We start from the raw sequence: 14,856 nt of genomic DNA, 5'->3' as shown, positions 1-14,856 counted from the left end.
CTTTCTTTTCTTTATATAGATGCCTACAAAACGTTTCAAACAACCTGAGAACCTATCTCATCTTCGATCTGGTGTTGAACAAATAAAGCCTTAAGGCGTTTGTGCTAACGAGGGCGTTGTTTCAGCCCTGCAGATGTAAGTGATAATGACTGGTCATGGAAGCCGGTGATCAACGTCGTTAGCCGCCTGGTCGCTAGGATCAACCTTTCATTCATCCGGTTTGCCCTTGCCTTGCCCTTGCGCATGCTAGCATGTTAGTAGGGGCATATGGCTTTGTTTATGGTTGACATAGCTAGCGGTGACCCCAAGGTGTATAGCAGACACGAGGGGCATCAATTGTCAGCATGTCAACAACACCATTCAGGAATTGTAGGTCCGTGGGGGTTCAACGCAGGTCGCAGAGGTTCTGGCCCAATGCCCCGAGTAAGCAGCCTATCACGATAGTTGTAGGGAACTGGGATATTGAGTCGAGGCCCTGATGTCAGGTGACTTGACCCCTCAGTGCGTGATTTCTCCGGGGGGAAACGGCGGATGCATCAATAATCCCCTCTTCCATCGTTGAACGATGAATCCCCGTGCACTCGTGTTGGGAACGGTAACTGAATGAATTTTCAATCAGGCCAAGCGAAAGCGAGTCAAGGGCCTCGACAGTCCCACTGTTCGCCTCACGACGGCCCAAGCAACGGTCTTGGATGGAAATTAGCCGATCTTTGTTGTGTCTCACTCGGAGGTCTGTGGGCATTGGTAATGTTCATTGTCTTTTCTTTTCTTCTTTTTTTCTTTTTTTCTTTTTGCCCCCCCTAGTCCCTACTGCGTCATATTTTGTTAGCGTGATTAGTTCAGGGTCGAGACCGAATTTTTCTCTGGACTAATTTAACCTAGTTCACCAGGGATCATCCAGGGCGAGCTTAGGAATTAGTGTGAAACAGTCCAGAGACAACGAAAGTGACAAGAAGCGCCCTCCAGAGCAGTCAAAACACTCAAAGAAAACTTGTAGAAGAAGAATGTCTTATTATCGGATTGTTATTGACAGCAAAGCACTTCATCTGGCATGAAAGGGACTGAATCATACCAATTTCCCGGGTGGATCATCCTTGATCAGACTAACAAAAAGCGTGCCTGACCAAGTCGTTCAGGAACCGAACCTAAATCCGATCCAACCGCCACTAAGAAAAAAGATCGGCGATCCAGAATCAGCAGCATCAATGCCACTTGCCAACTCAGTCGTCGCTGAGCTGGTTCCTGGCAGGATTCCGGTCTATTCAAAGCAACAATGGTTGGGCAGGGCTGCCTGTGATTTGTTTACTCCTCGTATACTTGACCGCCAATGTTGACGTGCGAGAGGGGGCTGCAAAATGCCAGCCCTCAAAGGACATTCCATCTGGTCCAATCGCTCCACGAACTTATGGGCCAGGGGAAACCCCTTGCGATTGGACGAGGAATTTTCCCGGGCCCGTTGGTAGGGATGCGATTGAAGGATCGGGTCCGAAGGGTGCCCACAGTCTCTCGTGTTGACAATTTCTGTCGCATCGTGTGTAGTTCCTATTTAGCCCGACAGTCCCTGTCGCACATTCTGCATTGCATTGTTTCCCTGTCGCATTCCCTCCCTCAGGCCTGGAGCACAGCACTTCCCCCACGTTCTTTATAACATCAATACCCCCTGCCCTTCCGGCGAGACGCTCTCTCCTTTGCGTCTCCTACTTTGCTTCGACACCTTGTTTTCGTCAGTCACTCATTTCGCCTTTGCGACACGCTGCGCCGATTCGACATCGTAACGCCCTATTCGATCCTTTACTTGCCAATCCTCCTGTCTACATTGGCTCATCATTCTCTTCTGATTGTCCAGTGCTGCTTTTGAACTGCCGGATAACCATATCGTCATTTAAACTTCCATATCTACTCCACTACCGCCGCAAATATGAAATTCAGCGCTCTTGCTTCCTCTGTTCTCTGCCTGGCTGCGACCCAGCTTGTCGCTGCAGAGACCTCCACCTCGACGGTGACCAACACTATTACCAAGACGCTTGTCCGAGTCAGCACTGTGACTTCTGCAGGCGACGCTGCGTCGACTACTGTCAATTCCCACGTCATCTCCACCACCAGCGTCACTATTCCCTCCAGCTCCAGCAGCGGATTTGTCTCTAGCGCCGCTGCAAGCACTCATGTGCGCTCGTCCAGCTCTTCGTCCGCCAGCTCAACCGCTTCGGCTACTCCTTCCATTCCGTTGAGCACGGGAGCAGCCAGCATCTCCGATGCCAACATGTCGGCTGCTCTTATCGCCGGATCTTTTGCTCTTTTCATGGGCTGCTGGTGATGATGCTGCCATTGGCAATTGCTTGGCCTTGAGGCTCACTACGGGTTCTGTTGTCTTGGGATCTACCTTTTTACGATCGACTTTACGAATTGACTGTCTTGTGACGGTCACTACTCTTCATTTCTTTTTCAACATATTTTCACTTTTATCTTTCTTGTCCAATTCGCTTTTACCTTTCCCGGAGGATCCTGATGATGATAATGTCAGGAAATCACTGGGGAAGCCCAGGTGTTATGGATATATACCCTTTGATATACCCCATTTGACGACGATTCTGATAGACGAGTTATGTCCTTGACCGATGCTGTTGTATTCTGGCAGCTCAGTCTAGGAAAACAAATTAAAATTAAATTCATATATTTCTCTACCTACCTCTAATTCCCGTATATATTCAAGAAGTAAACTTGATCAAAAATTGAAAAGACAAAACCAGATAAATAAATCAAGATCGACAGGTCTAAACGGATTACCGAAAAGGGCGATACCGTTATCAGCGCGACTGCTGATAGGCGCGGCGCGTGGACGACGCGCGAGTAAACAGTCCTGCCTGGATGCCTGAGGGGCTGACTCGAGGTTGATCTTTCTGCGACTCTTCTCGGTCTCGTCCTCAGCCGATCTTCATTCTTTCGGACGTCATGCATCCGACCAGCGGCCGGTGATGTGATCCGTTCGCCAATTCTATCTCGTTGCAGCTGTTGACAGCCGCGAACCCATCGCCTTCCCCACCACGCGCCGTTTCCCTCCTCCCTCCTTTTTCTCCCTCGTGCATCTCACCGCACCCTCCTTACCCCTCCGAATTCATTGACAGTATTTCACGTCCGTTGTCTGTCGCCCAGGGCTTCGCGACACTAGTTCCACCATGGAGAACGAGATCCCTCTACCTCCCCCGCCTCGTATCCGCCACCGCTCTCCAACAAAGACCGCGCCCGCCTCCTCCGGTGCCGGCTCCTTTCGCAAGACCTACCAGCTGTCGCGCTTCGATGACCGTTCCAGCCAACCTTCCAGCGACCCCGCGTTCTTCTCGAGCGACGACATCCCCGCCTCCGGGCTAGAGAACTACAATGCGCCCGTGGCTTCGGGGAGTCGGAAACGACGATACCGAGGCACGTGGTGGGGGGAAATGGTGAAGGATCCGAAGCGCAAGCGGGCGGATTTCAAAGACAAGCGCATGGTCGATAGTGGTGTGTGGATGGGTAGCGATGAATCTGGTGCCGATTCGCTGCTGCCCTCGGAAGATGCGGCTTGGGGGGAGGATTTGTTGAAGGATACGAAGAGTTCGGGATTGGGGTTGAGACCCCTGGGGCAGATGACGGTGCAGCAACGGGCTCCCTTCCTGAGGTCGGAAGAGTCGAGGGAGCATCAGTTGGCGCGGGCCATTGTCAATGATTGTCTGGAAAAGGGGCAAGACAGTGTTGACTTAAGGTAGGATCTCGCGTTAGGATCAGGTGGTTATGGTTGCTTTAGCAAAGCTAACGGGTCTTTGTAGTAGTGGAAATTTGCGCACAATTCCCTGGGGCTTGCTGCGACCATTGCAACACCTTACAAAGCTACCTGCTATAAAGGAGCCCCCAATCTCCGAAGAGGTTTACAGCTCACTCGAACCTTTTCTGCGCCTGTTTCTGGCGGGAAACTCGCTTACAGCTATCTCCGGCGAGCTATTCGATCTGGGATCGCTCAAAGTGCTCAGTTTGCGGAATAACAAGCTGACAGAAATTCCTCCAGCGGTCAGGAAACTGACCATGCTACAAGAAGTCAATCTTTCGGTCAACCGCCTGAAGTGTCTCCCCTGGGAATTCCTGTGGCTGATCAAGAAAGGCGACTTGAAGCACTTGACAGTCCGGCCGAATCCGTTGCTGCAGATCGAAGAGGCAGATATTGCCCAATGGCATTCGCCTGAGGGAACAGACCCAGACTCTCCCCAAGGAGCTCTAAGGCTCTGCGAGTATCAAGGGCCCGCGCCGGAAGAAGCCTGGGCCCCAATCCATGTGGCTACCGGCCGCGTGCGTCGCTTTAACATGGAGGGCCTGCCAGTTGGAGAGGGTCAAACCAACACCCTGTACATGAACAGACCAACCGAACCCCAGTCCGAGTCTCGGGTTCCTTCCCTGCGCGAAGTGTCTCTTCTTTCTTTCAACAAATCCCCGTTCTTCGATCAGATCCCCGACTCGGAGATGGAGGACTACCCGGAACTCATCCTCCGGCTGCTCCGCCAGGCAAGGGCCGTCCGGGACGGCGGGGGACGGTCCTGCTCAGTTTGTCACCGGAGTTTCGTGATCGCTCGCACCGAATGGATTGAATGGTGGGATTGCAGCACGTACGAGAACGGACTGAAGGGACCGCGGTGTCCAGGCGAGACACTCCGGCCTCTCCCATTCCGTCGATTGGGGTGCAGCCCGCTGTGCGTCCCTGCGGCGGAGCATTTCCAGCCAGACGAGGTGGACACTCGGTTAGTGGATTCGGAGCAGTAAGGGGTCGACATGGTATACACTGTACAGATATCTCTGCATTGCGTGGGTATATCATACGCGTCCAGTATTCTATTGGCAAACTGGCTTTTGTGACGCATGTATGTATTTAGACTTGTATGAGTAGCAATCATGCATATAGATTTAGCTAGCAATTTATTTAATCCTGACAAGTCCGAGTGTCAGCCGTTCGTGGAACCAGCAGTTGTCCTGAGATGTCACAATAGTAGCATTAGCATTAAAGACTTCGATTAACAAATAGTTACTAGAGTACAGCTGACGATTAGCAAGTCAGTATCAATGTCCGCATATAGCAATCACACTCCCATAACTTTTTTTATACAAATTATCACACCTCGTCGCCTTATCTGTCAAATGTGATATCACGACCTTTTCTCCCCCTCCTTTTCCAAATCCGCAGCCCACAGCGCCGCCCCAACGGTGTTACTGAACGCGAATGCCAACGACAAGAACGGCACCATTTCGAGGGACACAGCGGCGATACCGAACCTAGATCATGCAAACACTCATTAGCAAGAAAGCTCCCTGTGGAAACACCCCATCCAGAGAATCCCATCATCCTGCAACAGAACGAGGAACCAACAACCAGCAACGAACAGGAAACAAGAAGAAGAAAAAGAAAGAAAAAACATACCCAGTATACCCAGCCCTCCTCTCCCTCACCCACTCCGCAACCCTCCTCTCATCCCACCCCTTCAACTGAAACCACCTCCTATGCGCAACCGGCCCAGCCCTCTGCCCCTGCAACCACACATAAACCGCAGTCCCCACGACCGGCACCAGATTCAACGGTAACAAAATCACCGCATTCAACAACGCCCTCGGCCTCAACCTCTCCGCGGGCTCCTTCACCATCTTCCCCAGCCGTCTCACCACATCCCGCCCACTCGCCCGCGGCTGAACATACCGTCCCTCTTTAACCAGCTCATCAGCACCTTTCTCCAACAGCGTCGCATCAAACGTATCAGTTAAGTCGTCGCGGAGGGACCACGAGCGCGCCACGAAGGTAGTCAGGGACGCGGACTCGGAGATCACAAGGAACGCAGCGGAGATAGGGGCCCAGGGGCCGCTGGTCAGGCTCAGGAGTGCGGTCTGGGGCAGGTAGGTGAAGAAGAACATGCCGGTGGTGATGCCGACGCCGAGGGTGATGGTTTGGCCGAGGCGAGAGAGGAAAGGACGGCGGAGGGGTTCGTGGGTGGAGAGGTAGATGAGGCCTTGGAATGGGTACCACCAGGTGCGCGACGTGACGACATCTTTGGCTGTGAGGCGGAATTTTTGGATCTCTGCGAGGATGAAATTTCGGAGTTGGGTGGCCATGGTTGGGACTACACTGTCAGTGAGTGCTCAGGTAAAGAGTCCGCAGTGGAGGTGTAGAGGTCTAGAGTCTAGAGGTGACAGTTGGCGATCGCTTTTTTCTGATCGATAAGGCCCATGCACGATGCACGATGACGTCACAACACGTGCTGTCCGTGGTCCATTTGGCAGGTTTAATATACAGCGTCTTTCATGGGGATATAGAAGGAAAACGAATAATAAATGAAGTAATGGGCTGGATGAGTGCTCGCTAGATCGAAGACAATTCGAAATGATCACGGAGTTGATTGACTCCCGCCTCGCATAGCCAATTCACTTCACTGGTCTCGCCCTGCGCCTGCAGTCCCGCAATCCCTACCTGAACGCCAGCCAATTCGATATGATGATGTCTTCAAAAAAATTCGCTAATGCAGGCCATTTTCAAACCACTAAGAACAGATCCCTGAAGCAACACAAGAACCCCATGCCTTGAAGGCGACGATATAAGAAAAAAATGTGAAAGGAAACAGAGAGGAGTAACAAATGAGAGGGGGAAACAGAGGTTATCTATCGTTTTCATTCCGGCTTGGATGCCAGATCGTATCGCCACTGAGGGCGGAAAAGCTGAGGGCGGCATAATTTCTCCAGCCCGGCGGGGGCGCCGAAGAAGCATGTTCTTCGACAAGTCCGGCGTCTGACCCGGCGTGACGCTCAGGGTCCGACATCTCATCTTCGCTGATTGCAGTGATCAAAACGGGGGCAGATGAAGCACCATGGTGGGATCCGAGTTGGTGCTGATCGTCCTCGTCCGCTTGTTCGGGGCCTTTGTTTTGAGACATAGACCGAACGACATCACCCTTACAAATGGGACACGTGCGTCGGCGAGTCGTCAGCCAAGGGGTACTAGTAGTCAATATGTTAGCAAATCCGTAGATTGTCGATCGATATTGGGGTATCGCAACTTACATGCACTCGGCATGGAATTCATGACCGCAAGGCAGGCTCATCACCCTGCTTTGTCCATCGACATATTCCTCCAGGCAGACAACACACTCAACCTGTCGTCCAGTGTATTTGCGGCGCCACAAGGTAGACGAAGCCTGCGGTTCTTTACGAGACGGGGTACCCATATTCGATGACGCATTGGTGTCCGAGGCCCTTGCACTCTCCGAGCGAGCCTTAGTACCTAACAGGGGTGATGTTGGCGACACGGGACCAGGGCTAGCAGACCTGGGGGAGCTCGCCGCGGAAGAAGAAGAGCTAATGGTGTGGTAGGTTCTCACGGGAAGTCGATCGACAAGCGATTTCGGGGCTCTCCAACGTCTTCGTCGAATGCGAGATCGTAGCAGAAGAAGAGCGTAGACGATGGTCAGCGTCAGCAACGGGCTAACGACAAGAACGAGCAGGGTATCGAAAAATGGGCTCGTAGACATGCTCGTTGGCGTCAGGGTAATCCACAATCCCTCATGCTCGAGGTTCGTCACGCCCTGGTGATGCAAGGTAGCCCCTGCATCCCGCTCACGTAACTTTCGGTTTTCTCGGCTGTTACGCATCGAAGATCGACTGGAGTCCTGCTCCCTGTTCTTCGCCCACGAAAAGTGTCTCGCAAACCAGCCCCTGCTCTGCACCAAACTCCCTGTCTTACCAGAGCCTGGTTTCTGGTTGTCCTGAACATATGTCTCCTTATCCACGGTGGACCGTTCGAAGGTGCGGTACTCGCCGCTTCCCGGGGTGATGCTGCCGCCTTTCAGGGTGGCCGCCACAGAGCGTGAGCTACCATCGGCGGCAGACTGCAGTTTCGTGCGCTCCGGCTCCGGAATGCCGCTTGGTGACGGAATAGAACTGCTCCGCGGCGCCATCAGATCGGGATCTCGCCAGTCCTGCACGCCGATGACAAACCCATCGCCATCCATGGCATCGGAACCGGTCTCGGATCGTTTACGGTCATCTGCGACACTCGTGTGGCTATGGCCATGGTCAGCGTCATCCCGGGGCGGCTCCTGATCGTCGAAATGATCCAACGAGATCCAGTTAATGTTTCCGCTACTGGGTGGACGTCGACTGTTCTCCGATACACTACCAGCATGGTTGTTTCCAAGACCAAACAAGGACATCAAACCGTGAAACAACCCGGATTGGTGTACCGCAGGCCTCTGGGACTCTTGGGGTGCGACATGAGGAGTGGACGTAGGGGATGTGATAGCGGTCGAAGCGGTGGTGGTTGATGGCCGCTGCTTTTCAGCGATGTGGCCGGTCAGTCGCGTGCGGGACGCTCCCGCACCGTCCTCTAGGGCCAAATCTTCCCCGGCCTGGGAGGGAATCAAAGACGAGAGCAACTGGGCTGTGGTGTGTGAGGTGAATAGGGCCGGGATAGTCACATTCGACGTATCTCCTCGCGCGTACATCGTGACGAGACTGCCTCCTCTAGTGTCGTCCCCAACGATCAAAGCGATGCCCCCACGCCGTTGCACCCACTTGACCTTCTCCAAGAAACCGCATCCGCCCCGACTCAGCAGGACCACCTTGCCGGTAATTTCAGCACTCTCCTGCAGGGACTGAATGTCGGCATGAGCCGTTTGTCGAGTCCGACGGTTGTCTCCGTGCTGCTTCGGCGCGCCTGCGTCCACCACACGTGATTCCGGCAGAGGGTGGTGAAGATGATCGTCGGTGCCGTCATTCGTCGCTGGAGAACCTTCGTCATGGGGATCACGTTGAAGATCGGAGTCCTGGGGCGAGTCCTGCGCGGTCGCGGGTTCGGTTCCCGCGGCAGGCACAGATTTCCCGATCGGGCCATCGGGGTTCGTCGTCATCGTCATCGTCTTATCCTGCTTGTGATGGGTTTCACCCTCGCCCCACCCAGGGATATCCGAACAGCCTAGTTCACCTTCGGCCCCGGCCGCGGTCCTCTCACCGAAACCACTGCCGACCCATAGTTGACCGCTGAGGCCTTTCTCGGGCAGAAGGGGGCCAAACGCGGCGGGTCTGGCCAGGAAGAAGGTGGAATTGTCATCGGTGAGACTGATGATGGCGGACGGAGGGAAAAGAGACGAAGGGACGTTGAAGGAGAAGAGGGCGTGCAAGCCAGTCGCTCGGCCGGCGAACGAACTAGGCGTGGCCAGGCTCGGTGATGATGTCAGAGCCGAAAAGAAGGTGACGAAGATGGGAAAGAAGATGAAACAGAAAACAATGAGGATCAAGCGTGGGAATCGCATTATTAAAGCGAGATGAAAACTGAGAATCCGGACGATGCCCTGCCGAACAAAAAGGAGGGATTCCAGCAAGTCTCAAATTCGGTGTCTTATGACCAATCAAACGGCCGAGTCGAGGGATTTGGGGGGCGGGCGCTCATCGAGAGGAGAGCCAAAACCCCGAGACGAACGAGGAACGAAAAAGAAGAAAGCGCTCGATTAAAACGAGAACTGGGAATACCGCCCAAGACGGGGAATGAGGAGGGGAAAGGGATCGAAGGGAGTCATATGGAGTGGGAGGGGAAGGAAGAGAGAGGAAGTGAGAGAGAGAGAGAGAGGGAGAGACGGAGGAGGATGAGTTAACGAGCAGCCAAGCCAAGCGGCCGCCTGCCTTCTTTCCCTCGCGTTGCTCAGCCTCGGGGGGGGGGACCAGTCACGGGATCCGGGGCGGCCTCAGGATTGGCCGGGAGGCACTCAGGCAACGAAATCAGGGGATCACATTCCCTGCAGTTTTATATTTTATACTTCTTAAGCACCACTACTTTCCATTCCATACCTACACACCATTCATCCCGTGAGAACAACCACCTGCATCCCTACTGTACGGTGTACACCGCACTCCTACTCAGTAAACTGTAGAGTGGGTAATCGTTCCGTATGACCCCCGCAGATCATGCTGTCATCGGCCCCACCCGTGTTTTTGCTGTTATTTTCTATCGTTATGCGCGTTGGCCACGGTAGGGCTGCATGCATGGAAGCACCACATACTGTGTACACATACACATACTCAGTTCATCCCCCGAGGGAAAGGCCTGGAATGCATGGAGCCCTCGCACCGATACAAGTACTAGGGACAAGTTTACACCGAGTACGTACTGTCTACAACCGATCCATGATGATCCATCGTGCTTCGCTCTAAACGACAAGTCCCACTCTGATTAGATGTTTTCCTCGCTTTGAGAATTCGATCCCCTCTCCTTACGGTTTACGCGGTGTATCCTCTCTTGCCAGGTTCAACACCAAGTATTCTTCGACAGCATCTTGACATGGCGATTCTTCTCAGTCCTCTGATGACACCATGGCCCCTTCTATATCACATTGACGCGAGTTCATCACTAAGATTCTTGATCCTCTGCTCCGGACCCCGTAAATTGGTGCAAGGTCGATCTTGGGGTGATCCCCTTGGCGCAGGTGGGTGTGGTCCCGATCATCGGTTGATCGCACCGCGTTCAACTATCCAACCGCGGTGGCCCTTGAGGATCCATGGGATGATGGAGCATAGATGGAGCTCGGCGGGGCAGCTTGTTTGGCGGCAAGTCTAATGTGGCTGGTGCCGCGGTAACTGACCATCCTCCTCGTTCCCCCATTATGACACCCACACGTCATGACTCCCCCCTTGCGCAGAGCTGATGGGCTCAAAAGATCAGATAAAACCCAGTGACCGCCATAACAGCCCAGCTGTCCTGTGTCGTTGCTACGCATCCCCGTCTTAATCTAATACTACCACTACTACTAACGCGGGACCATGTCTAACCTTTTGCACAAGGTCAAGGATGTCGTGACCGGTCATCATCACGGCAAGGAGTCCAAGGATTCCAGTACGATCTCAACTGCGTGTCGTCGTCAACCCTGGGATTCTTAATAATATCCTCTAGGCAAGCGCCAGCATGGCGATAGCTCGGCTACTGGCGCCTCCGGATCGAACCCAAGCGCCGGTACCTACGGCTCACAGGAATATGCCTCCGGAACTGGTGGTGCCGGCCACCAGGGCCCGACTGAGTATGGATCTCAGCCAGCTGCCGGTCAGTACGACTCCGGCACGGGCGAGTATGGAAGATCCAATCCCTCTGGAACCCGTCCGGACACCGCCGAGTATACTTCCCAACCTGGCGTCGGCAACTATGGACAAGGCTATGGTGGCAGCGCACCCGGGGGCAGCAGCTACAACCCTCACCCAGGCTCGGGTCAATACACCGACGCCTCTAAACTGGGATCCCAAATGGAGTCGGATCCTCGCCATATCTCCGGAGGTACGCAACAGCAGCGGTCCCAATGGTAAATGGTCGTCAAATGCCTTTTTATTCCTTTGATGACTCTTTGTACTGTATCCTTCCTTTCGGGTTGACTGTTTAGTACGATGATTGATTTGATGATATGACTTGATGACTGGGAACTTTATGGACAGGGTAAATTGATCTGGATTGTAATGAATGAAAGTCAGTCTCAATTGGATTTCTTCACTTGTGCTTCGTTCTGTCGCCGTAAGAGGACTAGCGGGGTCTCCTTTGCTGGAAATGACCGATTGGGAAGGCGCGACCAGACTGTCACGGGATGTCTCCTGCTTCCTTCCTCCCGCTCTCTTTCTTTCTCTCTCTTTCTCCTCTTTTCTTGCATGCATATCTGCCTTCGTCGACATCTTCCCCCTCCCATGGTTGTTCTCCTACCAGCGTTGGTGTCCGTGCAGCATTGCCATGTCGGATGAGGTGAAGTCAAACAGATATCATCGCCGTCGTGAGTACTTCCCCTCCCTTCCACTGTAGTGCTTCTGCGAGTAGTAGTGAGTTCTCTTATTCTTATTCATGTACCAGGAAGGAGAACTCGAAAGAAGAAAACCGCCGTGACCATTGAGAGTCTTCTTCCTGGGCGAGCTCCTCTGGGATACCAACCATCGCTCAATCTGCCTGCTGCGCTACACGGTGTGCCCATTGTGACGGCATCTTCCAGTGAATGGTCAGAATAGGAAAACTCCTTTCAGGTCAGTTCCTTCATAGAAATCTTGTTTCTGCCTCTTTGGGCTCTTTCCCTTTGGCGAAGTTCTGATGTATATCATTTCTAGCCCAGGCCCCTAGTCCTTGTTTTCAGTCATCTCCCAGGTCCTTTTCATCGATTGCAACAGCGCAGTTTAACGTTAACAACCCCTCTTCCCAGGCCGGATCCCCTCCTCTTGTGCTCGATACTCCAATCTGCCTGGCCCCGGCTGAAGCCCCCCTAAACCTCAATAGCTCTCATCGCGACAAGGCTCGCTCTCCAAGAGGCTCTTCGACTGTGCCTCAAGATAACGAAGATCGAAGTGAACCGGTCACAATGAGGCACAGCTTCTATTCGATGAGCAACAGCCAGTCCGAGACACCTAATCCCTCTATAAGTCTTACGGCGCATGAAGAGTTGGGAGACTTTGGAGAACTCGCGTCATCCAGACCAATCGCCTTGAGTCAACTGTATACGAAAGCTAACTCACGAACTAAATCTGGCCGAGCCGTGAAGGCCTTTATGGACCAGATGGCTTCCGAAAGCAAAGAAGCACCTTCATTGGCCACAAGCTTCCGTGAGACTGGCCAGGACACGCATGGCACTCAGGTCCCAGTCGTTCATCGCATAAATAATGCAGAGTATAGACTGAGTCTTCGCGGAGATGAACCGGTACCTTCTCGCATCTTTTCACAGGAGCGTGGCTATGATTCGGCAGAAGAGATCGGCGAACAGGACTGTCGCAGAAGGACAGAAGGGCATCATCAGCAGAACCCTCTCAATTACGCAGAGGGTCTTGGCTCTTATTACTTATCACGGTCCCAAGAGCGCAGCTATGTCTCTGAGAGCCCATTCTTGAAGAATGCTAGCTATCCCCTCTCAGAACAGGAAGCATGGTCAGCGGAGGCGCATCCCATCACCGGAGAACCTTCCTTGGGTGCACAGCAGTTCAGGTCAGCCAGTCAAAACGTCATTTCCCGAAGTGAACACGTTCCAGAATCGTCGCTTCATCTCTATCGGGCTAGTTTCGATCGGCCTGAAGACCAATCCCCATACGGCTCGGTGCGTCTTCAACACTCGGTCTATGAGAACGCTGGATCTTACGAGGTACCATCGGCCGAAAAGTCACCACAGGAGCGCTATAAGGACTATGCCGTCATACGGTCAGGCACTATGTTGACGGGAGCTCCACAGGGGGAGTCCCTTCCAGAGCTATATAGGTCCTCCACAGAATTCCGACCTCAGATGTCCACATCTCGGGCCCAGCCACCGACGCGTGCCTTGGCTTCAATTGCATCGGGTACTGGACTCTCAGGAACTAGTGCCCTCGGGTCATCAACGAAAGATAAAGCAAGCGAAGAAGCTACCCGGTTCCTCGATAAGATTTCCCAGGATTCTTTATCGCGTATCAAACAAACGGCGCTCCCTGATCCTTTCGTCGAACCAAAGGAGGCTTTAGCATGCAAGAGTTCGGGGTCGCGTGTTCATTCTGAAGAATTGGCCTTGCTGGCAGCTAGACTAGGCAAGTATGCCAATGACTCGCATAGGCGGTTGTCAACAGACCGTCGCTCCCATTCAGCACACGGGACATTGCAATCACTCTGTGAGTCAACAGTTACCGAGGTTCCACTGCTGAGAAATATCACCCCAATCGAGGACACCAGTGGTAAGCTGAAGGAGAACTATGATCAACTTCACGCGGGACTCCAAACCACAGACACGGGTAAGGTCTTACGGCCTCCTCCCGGGTTGCCCACGCCAGCCGTGCGCCAGTTAATGGCCGGAGAACTACTGCATATGGCAGATCATGTTCTGAGGGGAACCCGGGCTGACGAGGCAAACACTTGGTTTCACAAAGACCCCCGAGGAGAGGAATACCTTCGCCAGCAAGTCGCCACGATTGCCCAAAACCACGGTCAAAGAATCGAGCGACTTACGGGAGCTGATGGCACCACCGCAAAGCAAATGAACCTGCTTTTGGGGAATGTGATTGTCAATCTCCATTCACACTTCTCTGAGTGCAACCAGAATCATACGACGAATTTACCAGTTTTCGAGAGAGAAAATACCTTTGAAAAGACCACTAGTTTTGCCAGACGGCGCAGTTATTTTGATCGAGACCCCTCTGTCAGCTATTGGAGGTTTCCTCTAGGACGCGGCTTGTCTGACGAGAGCAGACACTCGGATAAAACCACAGGATTCTTATCTCCAGGTTATAGGGCATAGAGAGTAAGCTACAGCGGTACTAAACAGAAGCTAGATAGGCGTGGGACTACGGAACACAGACCGCGGCGTTGAGGGTGCATACAGACCGATCATGGTATACCCGCTTAATATGTTTTAGTTTTGATTCCTTTTCATGGGTAAATACCTGACAGGTACTCGTGTTCATTTTTGTGGATCTAACATCTTCACCCGTACAGCCTAAAGTATCGATTATTGGTAGGTAGATATGCCCTACATCTCTTCCACTGTCATACAGCGACTCAACTATTTACCAATCACACATCACCAAGTTTAATAAACGATCAATTAAATCCTATCTGTCTGGCCGCACGTAACATCGCACTTGACCATCCGTACACAAGCAACGACTCAGCAGTCGAATAAAAAAAAAAAGAAAAGAAAATACATAGCGCCAGCGTGCTAACACACAAACACAGCGAAGTCGAAATATTATCCTGCGCCAAAAAAGAAAGAAGAAGAAAAAGGTAAAATAAATTGATATCATCATCCGAAGAAGGAAAAGGTTGGAAAAAGACAAAAAGAATCGGAAAAAGTTACATGAAAGCAGGCCCGAATTACCCAAAGCGCCGTGCGAAGCAGA

General features: G+C 52.7%; 6 protein-coding genes across 6 annotated transcripts; 4 read left to right on the top strand and 2 right to left on the bottom strand.

Moving 5' to 3' along the window:
• Nucleotides 1-1,918: 1,918 nt before the first annotated feature.
• Nucleotides 1,919-2,314, top strand: LDX57_001075 (uncharacterized protein; the record flags this gene model as incomplete). The annotated part of the gene is made up of 1 exon (XM_046082718.1): nucleotides 1,919-2,314. The coding sequence occupies one exon, from the start codon at nucleotides 1,919-1,921 to the stop codon at nucleotides 2,312-2,314; it is 396 nt and encodes a 131-aa protein (XP_045938675.1).
• An 859-nt stretch (nucleotides 2,315-3,173) lies between these two features.
• LDX57_001074 (leucine-rich repeat domain-containing protein) lies at nucleotides 3,174-4,782 on the top strand (the record flags this gene model as incomplete). The annotated part of the gene is made up of 2 exons (XM_046082717.1): nucleotides 3,174-3,736; nucleotides 3,801-4,782. 2 exons carry the CDS (start codon nucleotides 3,174-3,176, stop codon nucleotides 4,780-4,782), a joined length of 1,545 nt encoding a protein of 514 aa, XP_045938674.1.
• A 380-nt stretch (nucleotides 4,783-5,162) lies between these two features.
• LDX57_001073 (EI24 domain-containing protein) lies at nucleotides 5,163-6,117 on the bottom strand (the record flags this gene model as incomplete). The annotated part of the gene is made up of 2 exons (XM_046082716.1): nucleotides 5,163-5,289; nucleotides 5,435-6,117. The coding sequence occupies 2 exons, from the start codon at nucleotides 6,115-6,117 to the stop codon at nucleotides 5,163-5,165; spliced, it is 810 nt and encodes a 269-aa protein (XP_045938673.1).
• Nucleotides 6,118-6,656: 539 nt separating this feature from the next.
• On the bottom strand, nucleotides 6,657-9,305 carry LDX57_001072 (PA and RING finger domain protein; the record flags this gene model as incomplete). Its single annotated transcript, XM_046082715.1, has 2 exons — nucleotides 6,657-6,996; nucleotides 7,060-9,305. The coding sequence occupies 2 exons, from the start codon at nucleotides 9,303-9,305 to the stop codon at nucleotides 6,657-6,659; spliced, it is 2,586 nt and encodes an 861-aa protein (XP_045938672.1).
• Nucleotides 9,306-10,595: 1,290 nt separating this feature from the next.
• On the top strand, nucleotides 10,596-11,513 carry LDX57_001071 (uncharacterized protein). Its single transcript, XM_046082714.1, has 2 exons — nucleotides 10,596-10,879; nucleotides 10,937-11,513. Exons 1-2 carry the CDS (start codon nucleotides 10,807-10,809, stop codon nucleotides 11,338-11,340), a joined length of 477 nt encoding a protein of 158 aa, XP_045938671.1. The 5' UTR covers nucleotides 10,596-10,806; the 3' UTR covers nucleotides 11,341-11,513.
• Nucleotides 11,514-11,681: 168 nt separating this feature from the next.
• On the top strand, nucleotides 11,682-14,255 carry LDX57_001070 (uncharacterized protein; the record flags this gene model as incomplete). The annotated part of the gene is made up of 3 exons (XM_046082713.1): nucleotides 11,682-11,792; nucleotides 11,870-12,036; nucleotides 12,210-14,255. Exon 3 carries the CDS (start codon nucleotides 12,366-12,368, stop codon nucleotides 14,253-14,255), a length of 1,890 nt encoding a protein of 629 aa, XP_045938670.1. The 5' UTR covers nucleotides 11,682-11,792; nucleotides 11,870-12,036; nucleotides 12,210-12,365.
• Between the last annotated feature and the right edge of the window lie 601 nt (nucleotides 14,256-14,856).

Source organism: Aspergillus melleus (genome assembly GCF_016097325.1).
Source record: "Aspergillus melleus strain CBS 546.65 chromosome Unknown contig1, whole genome shotgun sequence".
In the NCBI taxonomy this organism is placed as follows: domain Eukaryota; kingdom Fungi; phylum Ascomycota; class Eurotiomycetes; order Eurotiales; family Aspergillaceae; genus Aspergillus; species Aspergillus melleus.
This window is presented reverse-complemented; position numbering and strand designations above follow the sequence as displayed.